The 17,492-nt window shown below is 50.5% G+C and overlaps 1 protein-coding gene across 5 annotated transcripts in view; it reads left to right on the top strand.

Moving 5' to 3' along the window:
* The window catches only part of FOXN3 (forkhead box N3), a 409,075-nt gene that overhangs the window by 364,754 nt on the left and 26,829 nt on the right, over positions 1-17,492 (top strand). For 3 of the 5 annotated variants that reach the window (XM_066387948.1, XM_066387949.1, XM_066387946.1), the window contains one exon: positions 11,146-11,211. The exons of 1 other annotated variant lie outside the window; for it this stretch is intronic. In XM_066387948.1, the coding sequence (XP_066244045.1) occupies positions 11,146-11,211 (66 nt within the window). The remainder of the gene's footprint in view (positions 1-11,145; positions 11,212-17,492) is intronic. One more of the 5 variants, XM_066387950.1, reaches the window with a different exon arrangement.

A 17,492-nucleotide genomic window follows, 5' to 3' on the forward strand; every position in this document is an offset into this window, starting at 1 on the left:
CAGGACCCTGCAGACGCTAGCTTGGGACAGTGTGAGTGAGTCAATATGATGAACACAGAAAGCATAGAGTAAGGTTTATTTCTACTGTGTCTATCTGGAGACAGTGGACAGTCAGATCTGGGAGAATCAGTGGTTCCCTGGTCCCTTCTGAAATTCTCGTCAGTGTAATAATGTATGCGTTACAAAGCGAGCCGTGTGTTGTCACACCCTCCCGTCCTTCGTCACTCGAACACTAGGAAGCGAGACAGTTGAGATCTGGGCAAGCCGTCAGTGTGTGCCTTGGAGCGCTGGTGTCAAGGCTGTGAGTGCTGTTGACTCTCAGTGACACACCTGCCTGTGTCACTCCAGGATGAAATCTTTGCTTCTGGGAAAGGGGCTTTGCACGTCTACGCAGTTGAAGACAGAGCTAATTGGAGACGCCGAGCAAATGGAAACGTTCAATTGTCAGCAGCTACAAGGACCGCAGTGCCTGGCGGGGGCCGGGCCGTGGTGCAGACAGCTGGAGCTGGGGCAGAGTGTGTGCAGGGCTTGCCAGCAGCCCTGCGCCCTTCCCGAGAGGAGCGAGTGGCCTCCGGCTGGGGACGAGGCAGAGCTGATCTCCCAGTGGGTAGGGGCAGTGGTAGTGGGGGGAGATGCTGACAGTGCGGGGTGGGGGGATATGACTAAAGGTAAGTGTGCTGGTGGTCCCCCAACACGTCCTGCCTGCTGGGGGCCGACCCTCTGGTGCTCTGTCCTGCTGGCCTTCAGCCCCTGTGTCAGGCATCTCCCGGCCCGGTTCTGCCTCTGGTTCTGGACTCGGCACATCCTTCCTCCGAGACCTCGGTGCGGCCAGGCCCTCAGAGGGCTGTCATGGGCACCCCATTGCTGTTTCTGCCCGTGGAAACCTTCTCGCACCCGGGCTGGCTTCCTGTTCCCAGCTGCGCGGGCAGTGGCCTTTGGCTGTGTCGACGGCCAAAGGAACCGGGAGCAGGTAGAAGGTTTTCTGAGCCGAGTCTGGCTTCAGCACGTATCCACGTCACCCCTTCCTCCCAGCGTCCGAACCCTTCCATCGCCGACCGCCCCTCTGTTCGTGGCCATCAGTTCTGGCCTCCGAGGTGCTCCAGAGAAATCAGAGGATGTGGGAAGGAAATATACAGCTGAATGAGCTGTCAAGGGGAAGACACATCTGAGCAGCATAGAGTTTCTTGTTCACCTACAAAAAGTTTTAAAAAAAATTTTAAGCCCACCACAGACAACAGAGGCAGCGTAGCTCAACAAGCCGAACAGAATCGAACCAGAACGCCTCGCCTCTCAAGTCACAGTGACAAGCCATGGCCTGTTCTGGGTCTCCTGTCACCTCTGTTCTAGTCTTCGGGTTCTAGAATTCTAGACCCTTTTGTGTTATCAGTCTCAGTCCACGTGGTTCCTTTCTGATTGCTCCCAGGCAGCTGCTAAAAGATCTCCATCAACTGGTCATGGCCACGAGGAAAATTGAGAGTGCCAGATAATGGAGGCGTGGTCAGGTGACAGCGTCTTGGCTAAGAGGACAGGGGTGGACCCCAGGGAGGTCCGGGGAGGGCTTCAGGGGTTGTGTTCCATTGGGAGCACAGGTTTGGAAAAACAGGCAATGAAGTGCAGACCCCTTTACAGAAGCAATTAGGACATTAGAATTTCGGGACACAGAAGACATCCAAGTTAACATGTTTCTCGTTGCCCAGAGAAGGCAGACATTGGGCGCGTCTGCTTGGAGAGTGTCGATGAGCGTCCTTTTCTTTCTCAAGCAGGGAAGCCGCAGGGACAGTGATTGACTCCTAGCGCAGGAGTCCCTGGGGTCCCCCCAGCTCAGCTACCCTCTCACCACCTTAGAGATGGAGTATCTGAGACAGAGAGAGAAGGGAGCCCTTGGCATCTGACTCCCAGCCTGAGGTGCATGACACGGAGTTAGGGCTAACACACGAGTGAAGATGCTGGCACTGGTGGTGGAACCAGCTCGGATGAGTGCGTTCCTCATTTGCGGAGGCGACCTTGACGCTGCGCCTCAGACCCGTTCAGCCTCAGTTAGAGTTCACCAGTCGCTGGGTTTAAGCTGAGAAAGTCTGTGAAGATGAATGAACAAGGAGCCAGATAAGACCTAATATGCGGCCCTGGCCAGTTGGCTCAGCGGTAGAGCGTCGGCCCGGCGTGCAGGAGTCTCGGGTTCGATTCCCGGCCAGGGCACACAGGAGAAGCGCCCATTTGCTTTTCCACCCCTCCCCTCTCCTTCCTCTCTATCTCTCTCTTCCCCTCCCACAGCCAAGGCTCCATTGGAGCAAAGATGGCCCGGGTGCTGGGGATGGCTCTGTGGCCTCTGCCTCAGGCCCTAGAATGGCTCTGGACACAACAGAGCGACACCCCAGAGGGGCAAAGCATCACCCCCTGATGGGCATGCCGGGTGGATCCCAGTCGGGCGCATGCGGGAGTCTGTCTGACTGCCTCACCGTTTCCAGCTTCGGAAAAATGAGAAAAAAAAAGACCTAAGATGCATGTATAGATCATTGCTCTTGTTCCCCACCCCACTTGATTTAGCTTCTCTTTTTGTTGCAACCAGCAGCTGTTCGTGTCAGCTTGCTTAGTAGTTCATTTTAACTCGCCCCATTTCTGCAGAGTAGCAAGGGTTTGGAGTTTCTCTTCGAGTCGATTATTTTTGGAGGAGAAGGGGGCTGCTTTTGGCATCCTCTGACTCCAGCTCCCATCCTAAAGACAATTTTTGAAGTCACAGCTTGGAGTCAGTCTTTGCAGGGGAGGCTTTTATTCCCTAAAATCCCATCAGTCGTGAAGATTTTCCACCGGGCTCAGCGGTCTCACTCTGTCCCGTCTGGCTGTGAGAACGCTCAGATGTTGGCAGTTCATAGCGGTGGTGAATGCCATCGTAACAACCCGCAGCCAGAGGGCAGGGGAAGAGGTCCCTGTGCTGAGTGACCTCGGGAGATCTGACCGTGCTCCCCTGTCCTGCTGCCTTCAGATCAGAGGCGGCCGGTGTAGATATCTTGATTGATTGCAACAGCGGCCGACGGGTACGACTCCTACTTTAGCGGCTTCAAAGCAGCAGACGTAGATATCCTCTCTCTTAACCTACGCCTAGGGATTTTGTGAAAAGGAAGGGAAAAAAAAGATGTCGACAACAAAGTGAATTTTGTATCTATTTGTTTACTTTTGATGTAGTCTGAGATCATTTGATTCGAAGAACGGCTGTTCTTGACCGTCGCACACAGGTATGTAAGCTTAGGACGGGGTTTCTCAAGCTCGGCGCTTCCATATTTGGGGTGATCCCGTGTTGAGGGGGGCAAGCCTGTAGACTCTAGAACAGAGGTCCCCAAACTTTTTACACAGGGAGCCAGTTCACTGTCCCTCAGACCGTGGGAGGGCCACATACAGTGCTCCTTTCACTGACTGAAAGAGGTGCCCCTTCCGGAAGTGTGGCAGGGCCGGATAAATGGCCTCAGGGGGCTGTATGCGGCCCGCGGGCCGTAGTTTGGGGACGCCTGCTCTAGAATGTTGAGGAGCAGCCCTCCACACTACCCACTAAATGCTGGTAGCTCTCTCTCCCTCCCATCCACTCATGATAATCAAAAGCGTCTGCAGGTATTGCCATATGCCCTTGGAGGGCAGGGATACAGAATCGCCCCTAATTGAGAGCCGCCGACTTAGTATACAGTGTGCATAATGAAACCATGCAGATCTCCTCGCAGTTTCCCAGGAAGTGTACACTTCATCTGGGATTTTCATTCATTTATTGCTTGATATTTATTTGTCTTAATCTATTTCCTATCCCCTTGGCTCTAAAAGTGGATCCAGGCTGTATTTTTCTCTTCATTTTAGGCATTAACCAATGTGTCACTTTCCGACGTGTCACTCTCATGTAGAGTTACGGAAAAGTGGATCAAGATAATCAAAACCGAAAGACCTACTAAGACCTACTGAAGCCGTAGATGACCAAGGCTTTTTAGGGAGCACTGGTTGTTCTGATGGGCCTCTTTGGGTGGCATTCCAGGCCGTTGGTTTCCTTTTACTAGACATGGTTCTGTCCCTTCCCTGCACATCGGACGCCCCTGAGGGCTGGCGGCTGGTTTTCTAGAGTTTTCAGGGCACAGGCAGAGGCCCTAAGGGTCAGCAACAGCAGCCTCAGCAGACAGCTGGATCTGACGAGCCATCCATTTGTTTTTCCAATGACTGTTTATCTAGCACCCCCGTGTCCCAGGCCCTGTCCTAGGCGCTGGGGATACAGCAGTGAACGAGGCAGGTGAGGAGGAGCCCTCGTAGCCGGACTGATTTTCCTGCAGAGAATTGCGAGAGGGTATGTGCACCTTGGGGTGTGCCTCTTTTTGAAGGTGTGTCATCCGTGGTTTGGTATTTTTTATGCTTCTTGAATCTCTTTTATTCCATTAAATGAATATCTTGCATCATCCTGTAAAACATTTCAGGTATTCGGGGGTAGAGAGAAATAGAGAAACATATATAGAAAATTAAATAAGTTTTAAGAGGAAAGCGATGGTTGGTTGTACTTTTCAGGCTTTGCATAGGGGAAATGCTTTGTTATCCTTTTGTTAGATCAGCCAGCTCAGAGATGCTAAGGATGGTGTCACGTTTTTACAGCAGTTTTACGGCAGTGAGGATTGACCCATGGGCTTCCGGCCATCCTTCGTATTCTGAGTTTGTTAAGATCTATGGACTCTGCAGTCACTTCCCTCTGATGGCAGATCCCAGAGGAGGGGCAGTGAACATAGAAGCCATAGAGGAAACCCACAAAGTACCCAGGCTGGGCGGGGTGGCTGGCTCTGACGTGTACCCAGCTGATGCTAAGAGTGACAGGCCCCATTTCCAGGGATAAAGGGTGTTGTTCTTCCAGCCTGACTAAGAGTGTTCACTGTCACCACAGTGTTGGAGCAGAGGCACCATTGGGTAGGTCCTCCTTGGAATCCCAGGTTCTGGCAGCCACAAGCCAGAAAGGGAGGTGGAGGAAGTCAGGGGACATTATAGGCGGAGCCAGGAACTGTATGGAATGAGATGAAAGACCAACCTACAGCCCCTCCCAAGGCTGTAGCCACCCAGCACCATTTTCAAAGGAAGGAACTCACACCCACAATGAGGGGCACGTTACATGGTGGCAGACCCAGCCCTTGAACCCAAGAACCTTCCAGCCTTGCCTAGTGTTCTTCCCATGATACCCACAGAGAAAAACCCTCTTCCCACGCTCGAAAGAAACCATCTCCACGCTTCGGAGAGATGAAAGGGCAAAGTTCTTTTAAATCCGCAGAGCTGAACCATTGGTCCTCGGAGCTTTCTTGCCTGTTTCTCTCACGGTGGCATAATATAATTGCGGGTGTACCTTCAGGAGAAGAGGGTTTGAAAGCATCTGTAACGTGTGACCGTTTCCTGGTCTTGTACTACAGGGGAGAGGCAGTGTGATAAGACAACTGTATTAAAGAGGAAAAGCCAAACAGGCCCCTGGGAACCAGTCTAGGGGAGAAGTAACATTTGTTACAGAAGCACGAGAAAGGAGGAGGACTTCCTTTAATACGGGATTTGAGGTTGGCTGCGTTTTGAAGATGGTCATGACTTTATGAAGTGTCCGTGACGGAATGAATGCTCGGTGGTATACTGAATCAGCCACTGGAGATGACTCGGGCTCCTGCGCTGGGACGCTGAGCTCGCTCCTGTTGGGAGACACCTCCTGCACTCCAAAAATAGAGAGATTGGTGCTTCTTTGTTCTCCTGCACCCCCCAGCCTCACCCCGGTTCCCCAGGGATACAACAGGAAGGATGCTCCTGCCAAGTGGATCTTTGTTCCTAAAATGAGTTCCTGGCCAAAATAGCTTTCTCTTTTCTTATGCTGTTAAACTGGCTTGCACCATTTGGGGGGGGAAACCCTCTCTTTTAAAAAGCCCAGGGAAAAATCTTACACAGCCATCCCCCATCTGCCTCCCCCGGATCTAGACGTGGACCTTTTGTCCTTCGGAGTCTGTGGTGCTCCCAAGCAGAAGCATTCTCAAATCCCCAAACAGCTCCCTAGTCTGCAGCCAAAAAGCTCCAACACAAGCGTCCTCGGTCAAAAGCACCCAGCCAAAGAGACCTGCCTCCATCAGAGTGTCTCCGCTACATGAAGGTGCGACCCACCCTTATCTAGTCTGTCCTGACCGCAGAGAGCTGAGAGGCTTTTAGGGAGACCTAGAGTGTGCTCATGAAAAATAGCCTGTTACCCAAGGCGGCCGTGGGACCCCAGAAGGAGGGCCAGGAGGGAGGAAGTAGGGCCATAGGAAGGAGGAGGAGGAGGAGGAGGAGGTGTCTCCAGGGGCGGAGGATCTGAGGGGAGAAGCAGTATGCTAGGCACAGGTAAAAGGTGATGAGCGCCATGTGTCTGCCTCCCGGGAGTCCGCAGTCTAAAAGAAAGAGCACCTGGGTGTGTTCCCATGCACAGAGTTGCCACGAGAGAGTTTCAGATCACCTATACTAATACGAAAAGGTGGAAAAGGAAAAAAATGTTATTTTCAGAAAAATATTCCCCCTGAAAACCCATTTTTAAAGACAAGATACATGTGCATGCATATAAATATAGGTGTCAGTATTTCAATGAATATATTTAAATGCCTAGATTTATAGAGACAATTTCTGGACATATATAAAAGAGAGTGAATCTGCGAGTCGGGTGTTAGGGGGAAGGCATTTATTTTTTCAAATTATATCCACCTAGTTGTATATGTTTTATTGACAGTGAGCAAAGACAACTTGCATGATCTTTTTTTTGAAGGGAGATAACTTAGATATTTTAATAATAGATAAGAGCTTCCTCTTATCTATCCGATAGATCTGTTAGAGCGTGTGCATCTCTTTGGAGAGGAGGGGAGATGCTTGGCTGCGCCGAAGCACACGCAGGATGTTAGGCTGTGAAGAGCAGGGAGGTGTGGCTGACTAAGGCTTCTCTCGGGCTGCCTGGTGTTGCCCCACATACCTGGAGCCAGTAAAGATCCGTCTGGTATTGGTCTGCACAATTCTCAGCGTTCTGTGCTTAGCCGGCTTACTGGATGAAGGAAGAAGTCTGGTTGATTACTTCTATTTCCGTTCACCTGTAAATCTGGGTGTTGAACCCAAATAACATTATAGTTGATATACTAACAGAGAAAGTAAGAGTTACTCCTTTGGAGACGATCTTTGCCACTTTGGAGTAGGTGAAGATTTTAGTTGGGACACATAAAATGCATTGAGTTATTTTTTGTTTAATCTTTATAAATTGGACTTCATAATAATTTTAAACCTCTGCTGATTAAAAGACACTGTTTAAGAAACTGAATGAACAAGATATAGACTGAGGCAAAAAAAACATCTCACAAATCACTTCTGTTTGTAACGTTCAAAGAAAACTTAACAATGATCAGAAGTTGAACAGCTCAGTTTATAAAATGGGCACAAACTTGAACAGGTTTGTCACCAAAGAACATATATAAAGACAAGTGAAAGCATGCTCAACCTCGTTGGTTGTTAGGAAAGTCTGAGTTAAAACCACAGTGAAATACCACTACCCATCTAGTAGAATCGCTGAAGTTGAAAAGATTGACAGTGTTAAGTGTTGGTGAAAATGTAGAGCAACTGGAACTTTTGCACACGGTACAACCTCTTAGAAAAAGGGTTTGTCAGCCTAGAACAGTGATTTCCAACCTTTTTTATCTCATGGCACACATAAACCAATTGCTAAAATTCTGCAGCACACCAAAAAATAGATTTTTTGCCAGTCTGACAAAAAGAAATTGGTACAAATTTGATTGACTTACAAAAATTAATAGCAATAGTAATTACCTACCCTATTTGCTTCGAAGCGACTTTTTAAAAAATCAGCCATCTATACTTGTACATAAGGATTTTTGGTACCAAGAATTAACCAATCAGATGCAAACTTATTATGCTGTGTGACCAATAAAATGCAACTCTATTATATGACCTATATACTTATGGTTCAAGACAGGGCATTCATACCAGATGGCTGTGGTTGTGTTGACTGTTGTCATTTTTTTTTATTTGACAATCTAGGGAAAAGAGGTCAGTGCCTTTGACTAAGTGTTCCGGCAGTATTGCATGTTATAAAAATTCTTGTGGCACACCGGTTGAAAATTGCTGCCCTAGAAAGTTACACATTCACTTACCAGCAATTATCCAAGGGAAATGGAAACATGTTCGTGAACGACTGATACAGAAGTTCAAAGCAGTTTTTTTGTGTGTGTTTGTGTTGTTTTTGTTGTTCTGTTCTGTTTAGTAAAATCCACAGCTGGAAGCAACACAGATGTGCACCTGCAGAGGATAAACAAACTGTGGCATACCCATACAATGGAATACCAGTCCGTAATAGCATAATAAGGAGTGAACCAGGGCGGGGTAGGCACGACAGCAGAGGGCTCAGGGGAGCTTTGGGGTGATGGGAATCTGTATCTTTGTTGTGCTCTGTCTCTTGAGTATGGCCCTGGTTGCACTGGGATAACATTTGTCAGAACTCAGCAAACAGTACACCAGGATGGCACTCGCGGTATCTGTCCCCTGGAGGAGGACTGCCACTGTGGTGTCACTGTGCGCACACTTGCACAAACACACAGGTACATTTTCTCAGGCTGTGTGCCAATTCGCCTGCCGAGATGCCCAGAGTGGAGGGGGGGGCGTGAGGGGACACCCCATGCCTTGGCCTCCGTTCCATTCTGCCCATAGGGTTTCGTATTCAAGCCTATGCCCTCCCAGGAACTGACCCGTTCAGAATGGAGAGGGGAGCCGCAGGAATTGATTATGAATGAGCTCGTGCAACAACTGGGCGTTGGCACCTTACTCCCAGATACCTGGAGACCAGCAGGAGTGCCCAGGCAGCTCAGCACTCTTATCTGTGGAGGCCACAGGTGCGGCAGAGCGGGATGGAAGGAAGGGTTGGGGGCTTGACCTGAAGCCTTGTTTTTACTCAGTTTGTGCGTTCATTGGCTTGTGCGAGGTCACAGGTGGGTGTTCCGTGGTTCTGAAGTATTCAAGTTGCCCGTCAGGTTCTACGAAATTCATGGGAGTGTTGATGATAAGCCTTTTCATTTAAGGTCTCTTTCTCTACCTTCTCTCTCATTTATTTCATTATGTCTTTCACATTTTTTTTCTGGCAAAGTAAATAGGAAAAGACTGCTGACTTCTTACCTGTGTTTCCTTTCGTTCCACTCTGATCGAATCTCCTGGTGGTTCGGGAAAGCTTGGGGTAAGGGTCGCCTGCAGAGGCGGGGACCATAGGGCCAGGTCAGCCGTGGGTTGCCTGCGGAACCGCCTTCTGGAAGATGGCAGAGAGCCTTGACTTGCCGCAGGAAACAGGCATGTTTTCTCTGCCTGGAGACAGGAAAGGACTGTTTCCAAAAAGAGGGAGTAGAAGGGGAAGGCTCCAGCCCCCCAGGGCACCTCGCTCTGCTCCCGGGAGCGGCTCACGGCTCACGGCTCACTCGGGAGGCTTGCGGGGTGCCGGATTCTGCGTCTTGGCAACAGGCCTTGTGGGAAATGAGGAGGGCGGGGGCAGCGGGAACCCCGGGAGCTGTGAGCGGAGCTGTAAGTCTTTCAGTTCATCCTTCAACTAATATATATTTTCATGTCGGTGGGGGGCGATGGCTGTTGTAGGAATTTCACCCCAGGAATTGCCAAACAAGTTAATTTACCTGTTTCTCATACAATGCACTTATTAAAATAAACTTTCACTCCATTATGGAGTGTAAGTAATGGGCCTCCTGCAGGCACAATAGAAAAGGGGCTTGCAGAGTAAAAGCTCTTTTACTTTTTATTTAATTTTTTTTTTTTTTTTTTGGAGACATTGCCCTGTGGAACCCAGCATCATCTATATTACTAATCACTTGTGGGGCTCTCTACCACTTCACATCACTCCCTTGGAATTAAACTGCACATAGAAAATATGAAAAACGTACTTTTTTAAACAGTAGAAAAGTCGTTTTCAAGCATAATACCCAAAATAAAGTGCCGTGAAGCCATTAGTAGTAAATTGAAATTTTTGATATGCAATTTGTACAAAAACTGACAAGTGCGGACTCCCCCTCCCCCCGTCCCTCCACCATTAGTCATTGGGTTTAGCGGACACGGAGGTAGTAATCTGCAAGGACAGGCATTTTGATGTCGACTTCAATTGCACACTTCATTTATTTGGACAGGGCACAGGCGGCGGCTTCTGTCACGCGCAGCATCACCACACTATTAGCGAATTTCGCCCCAGGGCAGCTGGGACGCTGCGCTGGGGCAGATGTTCTTTTCAGCCTATTCAGTGACCATTCTTGGGGTTGTTTACTGTTGCCATGGTGACTTTCATTTCCATAGCAGCCGCGCTGCTGTTTCTCAAAGGAAAATGAATTTAGTTATAAAAGGATAATATTTTTCTCTGTCTCTATATAACCTGCCATCTGTCGACCGGTGGATCAGTAAGGAGTCAGAAACCTATTACGAATTACAGCAATGAAGTGATGAGTATTTTTTTTTTTTTTGGCCCCATATTAAAAGCAATAATTAATGTGGAAGCAGACATTGTGCTCTCAACATCATAACTTAATTTGTTTATGTATGTTTTAAGTGTGTGTTTTTTCATTCCTTCCACCTCCTGCACTACCACAGTGCATGCATACACTCTCGTAAAATACCATTTACATTCTGCTGACCAGTAGAAATGACCAGACGTCTTGTTTGTGTCTCTCTAGAGGCAGGTGTGTTTAATGCTTTCTCTTCTTGATGCTGTGAGCTTCCCCAGTTCATTAAAGATTCCTGAGGCTGAACTTCCTATTGTCACCCCACTCTCCCACGCCTGCACCCCAGGGGAACAAGTTGTAGGGGTGCATAGACCAGCAAGTGATCAGGAACATACAGGGCAAATTATGAAATTAGCAAAATGAGAAGATACCATGCTTTTTTTTTTTTTTTTTAAAGGTATAAACCTTCCTTTTATAGCTTATGCTAGAATACCTTTCCTCCTCTCAAATCATAGTGGGAAGAAAGTCACCTTTGGAATAGCTCATCTAATTTCCGGATTTTTTTTTTCTCTGTTGCATTCATAAACTATAACGTGCAGGGGGAAAAAACCACACACACACCCTGGCCCCGTTGTAAATAATGTTATTTATTGGTTGATTTTTCCAGATCCTGACATTGATGCTGCCAGTGCCATGATGCTTTTGAATACTCCCCCTGAGATACAAGCAGGTTGTGAGTAGCTATTTCTATAGCTTTCAGCACCATAGTTTGTGAACTTAACCTTCTCATTTATATACCAGGCCACAGGAAGAACTAATGTTCCAGTAGAACTTCTCTTGTAGAATCACTTTAAAATGACCCGAGTGCATGATTACATGCATATGCATATAATCATGCGGCCATGCATATGGATGAATGAATGCTTAGGTGCTTTTCCAAGATGACCAAGTTCCAGTATCATTTTCAGGGCTTAAGACGTGGGGGAAGGGAAGCAGACCCTATAATGAGTCCCAGCGGAGAGACCTTCTTTGCTCCTGCAGGAATGGTCCCTGTGAGTTTTTAGTTTCTGCTGGAAGACGCTACGTGGGGCCAGCTTAACAGCCATGGAGCTGAGCGGTGCCCATTTTTAGAAATTCCTTTCCCTTTGGGGATCTCATTAATAGCAGGCTACTGTTGTGTAGAGCTGGAGAGGAGAGGGAAGTCTGGCTGAGGTGCGTGTTGTGCAGGGGCTTAGAATAGCCTTGAGATGGAGCCCCCAAGGTGCCCCCTTCCACCCCCACCAGCATCCCGTGCTGCCTTAGAGGGGCAGGGCGCATTTAGCTAAGCAGAGCTCCTGCCTTCTTCACCTTCTGCCGGCCGTTAAGCGATATCAAGCTCAAGACGAATCTTTTCCCCCTTTGAACTTCTTTCCTGTCCACTGCCTAATGCTTTTCTCCCCGCATCTGGAGCTGGACTGCTGTGGTGATGAGGAATGACCTCACGTGGCGGTATCTGCCCCCTCGTGCTACTGACTCGAGATCAGTTATTCTGCCCACTTGTCCACCAGGGTCTGCGCGGCACGTGGTCAGGACACTGCTGCTCTGCGGCCTCCTATAGAGGAAACACACCGCGTGAGGATGGTGACGTGAGGCGCGGACCCCCCACCGCGGCACCAGGGGCTGGCGCCCACCCGGCTCGGTCTGACGGCCAGGACTTCACCTGTTAGGGGGCTCCCGCTCACACAGGACTGGGTGGCCTCCTGAGCCAGGGGAACCCTCCACTGTCGCAGTCGGTAGTGGTTCCCCCAGAGGCGCATCCAGCCTCAGACTCGGAGCGGGTTGTCTTCTGTGAGCGGCGGGCTGGTGTGGACTCCCAGGCCACCCCGCCCAGCCCTGCACTCGTCACAGCCTTCCCACGGCTGTAAAAAATTTAACCACATCCTTTGTTACTAGTTCCTTTTTTAAAAGAAAACAAACCCAAAGATACAGGCAAGCATTCTCAGGAAGGACTTGTCCCTTGGCCAGGGGCTGCTGTTCACTCCTAAAGAAAGGTGCGGAATTCCCAGTCTCTCTTTGCTAACCTCAGATCACTGGCCATTGAAACGTCCCAGGCACGGCCCTTTAAACTCGCAGTTAACCTGTCGTGTGGTTTTTAAATGATGTTGGAAGTTACAGAATAATAATAATAAACAACAACTCCATTCTCAGGTGACAGTGCAGGAAGAGTGCAGGCCACGTTGCAATCGAGTTACAGCCCGAAATGTCTTCTAAAATCAAGTTACGTAACTTGTCATGGTTGAAACATACTGATTCCATCAGAGCTGTGTAAGGTTCTGGTCCCTTCCGTAGCTTCCGGCTACTGTACACAGCGATCGTTGATTTAAAACCACACTCTTGACGAACTGGAGGAGCGGAGTGAAGAGGGCGGAGGCGGAGGGGTCGGCCGCGAGCCGTTCCTCAGCAGCTGCCCTGCCAGTCTCCCTGGGCTCCCGGCCGCAGGTAGAACAGGGAAAGGGTTTTTTCCTGATCAGTTGACAAGTTCATGGTTTTTAGTGTTCTCGTGACTTAAGTCAACTTCTCCCTTCTCCCTCACTGTAACATCAGACTGTAAATAATTATTTTTTTTGGGGGGGGGGGCCATCCATAGTCTGATTTACTTCGAAATGCTGAAGTTGAGTATTCAAAGCTCCGTGTCCATGTGTTCAAGCTGGAGGCTGGTTCTTAGAAGGCTTTCCTCCCTCACCCTTCCCACGGGGAGAAGCCCAGCCCGTGGACGCCTCACGCCCGGAGGGGCCCCGGGTCCTGGCAGGAGGGAGCCAGGACACCCACAGAGGTCGTGGAAGGGGGTGCCCTTGGCAGGAGCAACAGTACATTTAAAGACTGGGGAGAGGGTGGTTACTCATCTTCCCCTCTGGTCTGTTTATTCACCCTCCCTTCTGGCCCCAGGCCCTGTAAAGTCCCCCGGAGGTCAAGGTAGAGCGTCATCAGTGCGCTGCAGAGCCCGGCGGACGGGAGCACTGCGTGTCTGCTCGTGTACTCCTGATAAACACGGACACGGGCGCACCATATCCACTCTGATTTCACTTCGCTCTTCTCTGCTTCTCCTTCCTTTGCCTCCCTTTATTTCCATGGTACACTGTGTAGTGTTTCTTATTCTGGGATTTGACACGGAACCCTGCCCCCCAATGGGGGAAGTTTTAGAGACTTGTCATGATGACGCTTCCTGCGTCACCAGCTTTGCCCAAGGCTTTGAAATGGTGAGAATGGCTTCCTTAGCAAAAAGTTTCAAAGGTGGCAGACACCCAGCCATCCTGATGGCGTGTGAGCAGCCTGCCCAGGGTGTGTGTGTGTGTGTGTGTGTCCACGTGGATGTGTGCATGTATCATCCAAGCGCTGGGGTCCCCCCACTGCCCACACTGGGGAGTGTCGGTTCCTGTCTGCACCCAGCCTGCCTGCATTCTCCCCAGGCTGCTCTGGAGACCCGCTCTGTGTACAAAGCCTCTTGCTTTCACCTCCTGGGTTCGCTGATGCTCCTGTTTGAGCGGGGCCACCAGCCTGGTTTGCCTACCGCGGTTACTCTCAGCTGTAGGAGACTGGGCGGATAGCGTGAAATACTTTTCCTGTGTCATCGCCCTTCGTAGCCCAGTCCACTTCACATCACCGGGCAGCGGCCACTTAGATCTTCTCTTTTATCCTGCCCTCGCTCGACCTCTGCAAAGCTAGCTCGGGGCTGGCCAAGTGGCCACAGGCCAGGGTCTGAGCAGAGTGGGTCGTTCAAAGGAAGCGACTCAAGAAGCTTGTGATAACCCCAGTCAACCAAGGCCCTTGATCTTTGAGGAGCCCCTCGCTGCCCCAGCGGAGCCCAGCACTCCGTGTATGACTTGAGCAGGACTTCCTGTGGGCCCCTGTTGGGCAATTGAGTTTGTAAAATTTGTATTTTTTGAGTTTGCTCACTTTTATTGTTAAAAATGGTGCTAGGCAGCCACATGTGTGCTTGCCCTCAGAGCAGGGGAGTTGATTGCATATTGTGGATTACCTTCTTGCTTGGGAGGGGCCATTGTTTTGCTCATGTTTGCTGCAGGAGGGGTCTTCGAGGACCCAGGCAGTTTGGCAGCGAGAGCAGAAAGAATGCTGGGTGCCGAGGAAGAAGCCAGTTTTGCAGAGAGAGAAGGTGTGCAGATGGGGAACCAGAGCTGAGGAGCTTTGCGAGCTCCACTGAGGCTGGTTGGGGCCTTTGATTCTAGGAGGAACAAAGAGAAGATTCTTCTGATTGTGGAACCAGAGAATGTGTCAGGGCTTTGGGAGCCCTGAATGAAAAGAAGTGTTTTCCAAACTGTGTGTTTGCTTATTGGCCGGTGCGAGACTTTAATAAAGGAATGGCCCACCATTTCTTGGCTCCACTGTTTCTTTACCGCCTGTCGGAATCCAGTGAGAACTTGCATGGCCGTGACGCCAGCGGCTGCTGGCCTGACAGCCCCCCTTCGGCCTCTCATTGCAGCCAGATGCTTCCCTTTCAAGGAGACGCCAGTGTGCATCTAATTACCACCTCAGGCTCCAACCTGGTGCGGTGTGCCGGACCCACCAGCAGCACTGGCGGTGGTGACTTCATCTCTTCCCGACTTTGCCAGTTTGCAGAGAGGGAAATGTTCGACAGGGAGTGCCGCGCTGTCTCCCCTGCTCCATAGGACGCTACTTCCAGAAAAATGAGGGCAGAGCATTGCTGCCTCATTATCTCTTCAACTTTGCGTTATGCTCCTGGTCAGATCCATCCGCCTCCCCTCCCCCGCCCCCGCGCTCACCAAAGCAGGCCTGTAGACTGCTTCCAGCTTCTGGAGTCGACTTAAGGACCGGCTTTGCCGTCCCCTGTGACAAGCCCTGTGAGTCATCTTTAACCCTGGTGGAGGAACTGTTTTGAAGCCAGAAGTCAGATCACCAATTATTCATCTTCAAAGGCTTATATAATCCCTGGTTGGAAGGTTCCCAGTGAGGAATGCTAGATAATAAAACAACGAAATGGGCGCGTTCTGCGCCCTGCCCGGGACTGGGAAATGTACCTGCGCACCAGGTGCGGGGGAAGAGCCACCGCCAGGAAGTCCGTGCCCCTATCGCAGGCGGTTCCCCAGCATCCTTCTAAGTCGTCGGCAGGTGGAGAGGCCAGCAGTGGCATTAGGGAAAGGAAGGATTGTCAGATCACCTGGCTGCTCAGCTTATGGCCTCAGGTATCGTTTGCCAGGGCTGCTCTCCAAGGGCAGCAGTAGGAGCTCAGAGGTTAATTTTAGAAGCTCTGAACACGGAGGGAGTTAAGCATGCTGGGGGGAGGGGGGGGTAGGCTGGGATGAGGACGTGCGGGGGCGGGGGAGGCGAGGCAGGGAGGGACGTTTGTCTTGTGCCACTGACTCTTTTTAGGTCTCCAAGATGCTCACGTTCAGATCACAGTGAACGGTGCTGCTTGGTTCGACTCTCGCTTGGGTGTGAGTGTCACTTTCTTGCTGGTTAAAAATAAGAAAGTTTAGAGTCAGTCTGTTAACTTGACGAGCTCTGGTGCCGATATCCTTGGCATCCGGTTTCGAGAAGTTGAGAGTCTCCGATGTGTGTCTCCTCGCCTACGAGCGCCGAATGATGTGACAGAAAGGGCGGGGGCTGGAGGCCTGTGCCTTTGCTGGTGGGAGCCACACACCCGAGCTGGGGCTTGATTGTAAATGTCCAGTTACCTTATTACATCTCTTCTCCAGCTGGAGCCCAGGTGTGATTTACTATATTGGGTGGCGCGCGCCGGTGGCCAAGAGCTGGGGCTTTATGTGCTGTGATGATAGACTGAGGGAAATGCGTAGTGAAGGGGACGGAAAGATAGACATGCTGATCGGGAATGGGCCAGAGGAATGGACCTCATGCCCCTTTAGGGCCCCAGAATCAAAAAAAGGCGGTGAAGCGTAGACCTCGGAACACCTTTCTCGCATGTTTTTGATGGCCTTGTGATTCCTCCTCGGAAGCCATGTGCCCGACACTGGCGGGTGGAGACAGAAAGGAAGAACGATGAGGGACCAGTGCCGCCTCACAGCTGGTTTCTGGCATCAGCAGACAGGTGCATCCACCATCCCCAACGTGGAGAGCGCTGCCAGTGACAAGGGCTGAGAAATGCCAGGGTTGGCACAAGCACCGAGCCGTTGCAGCTCACTTGAGAAGCAGCTCCAGGATGCAGAAGAAGAAAGAGTCCGGTTTCCGTGCCAGAAGTCTTGTGCAGTTCAGGAACTAGCTCAGGGAAAGCCTCTTAATGCCGCAGGGGTAGCTCTGTCCCTGAGCTCCTCTTTGGAGTGAATACAGTTCGCCAATCAGGAAGATGTTTTAACGGGTAAGTGCAGAGCAGAGCAAGGGGTAACTACAAACAGCACAAGAGCCTGCAAGAATCTCCCCGTGTCCTGAGCCCACGAGGCCCTGTGCCTCACAGACAACTAGTAATAGGACGCTAGAGAGGTGAGAGGGCATGATGGGAAGATGAATGCAATGATGGTGACGATGAGCTTATGTGGTGGGCCAGCCTCTCAGCTAAGCAGTTTATGCAATTTGTGTTATTTAATCTTCAAAATAATCCTAGTTGGCATATTTATGCGTAGTGTACAAGTGAGGAAACTGAGGCTCAGAAAAGTTAAGGCACTTGCCCAAAACCACAGAGCTAGTGATGGGGCAAGACTTTGGATGGAGGTCAAGTTGTCCCAAGTGTCCTCCTAAGGACCACAGGACACTCCTTCCATGAAGGCTGAAACGAGGCAAGGCCCGTCACAAGAAGCTGGTCTCCAGGAGGTGTTGAGGGAGGACTGGCTTCCTGTCGGGTCTGCCCCTGGTGCCTAAAGGTTCCGGGCACTCGGGCAGAGGACTGTGGGCGTGGGGCACTGTCATCGGGGTGCGTGGACTGGCGGGCGATTCTGCCGTTTTGCCAGAGTCCCCGAGAGCGTGTGTTCCATGGCTCCCGTCTGCTCTCTCCACATTCCATTGCTTCCCTAGTCCTTGTCCCAGGGTGACCGACAGGATAGAGACAGG

The sequence above is a fragment of the Saccopteryx leptura genome, chromosome 6, assembly GCF_036850995.1.
Source record: "Saccopteryx leptura isolate mSacLep1 chromosome 6, mSacLep1_pri_phased_curated, whole genome shotgun sequence".
Lineage (NCBI taxonomy): Eukaryota > Metazoa > Chordata > Mammalia > Chiroptera > Emballonuridae > Saccopteryx > Saccopteryx leptura.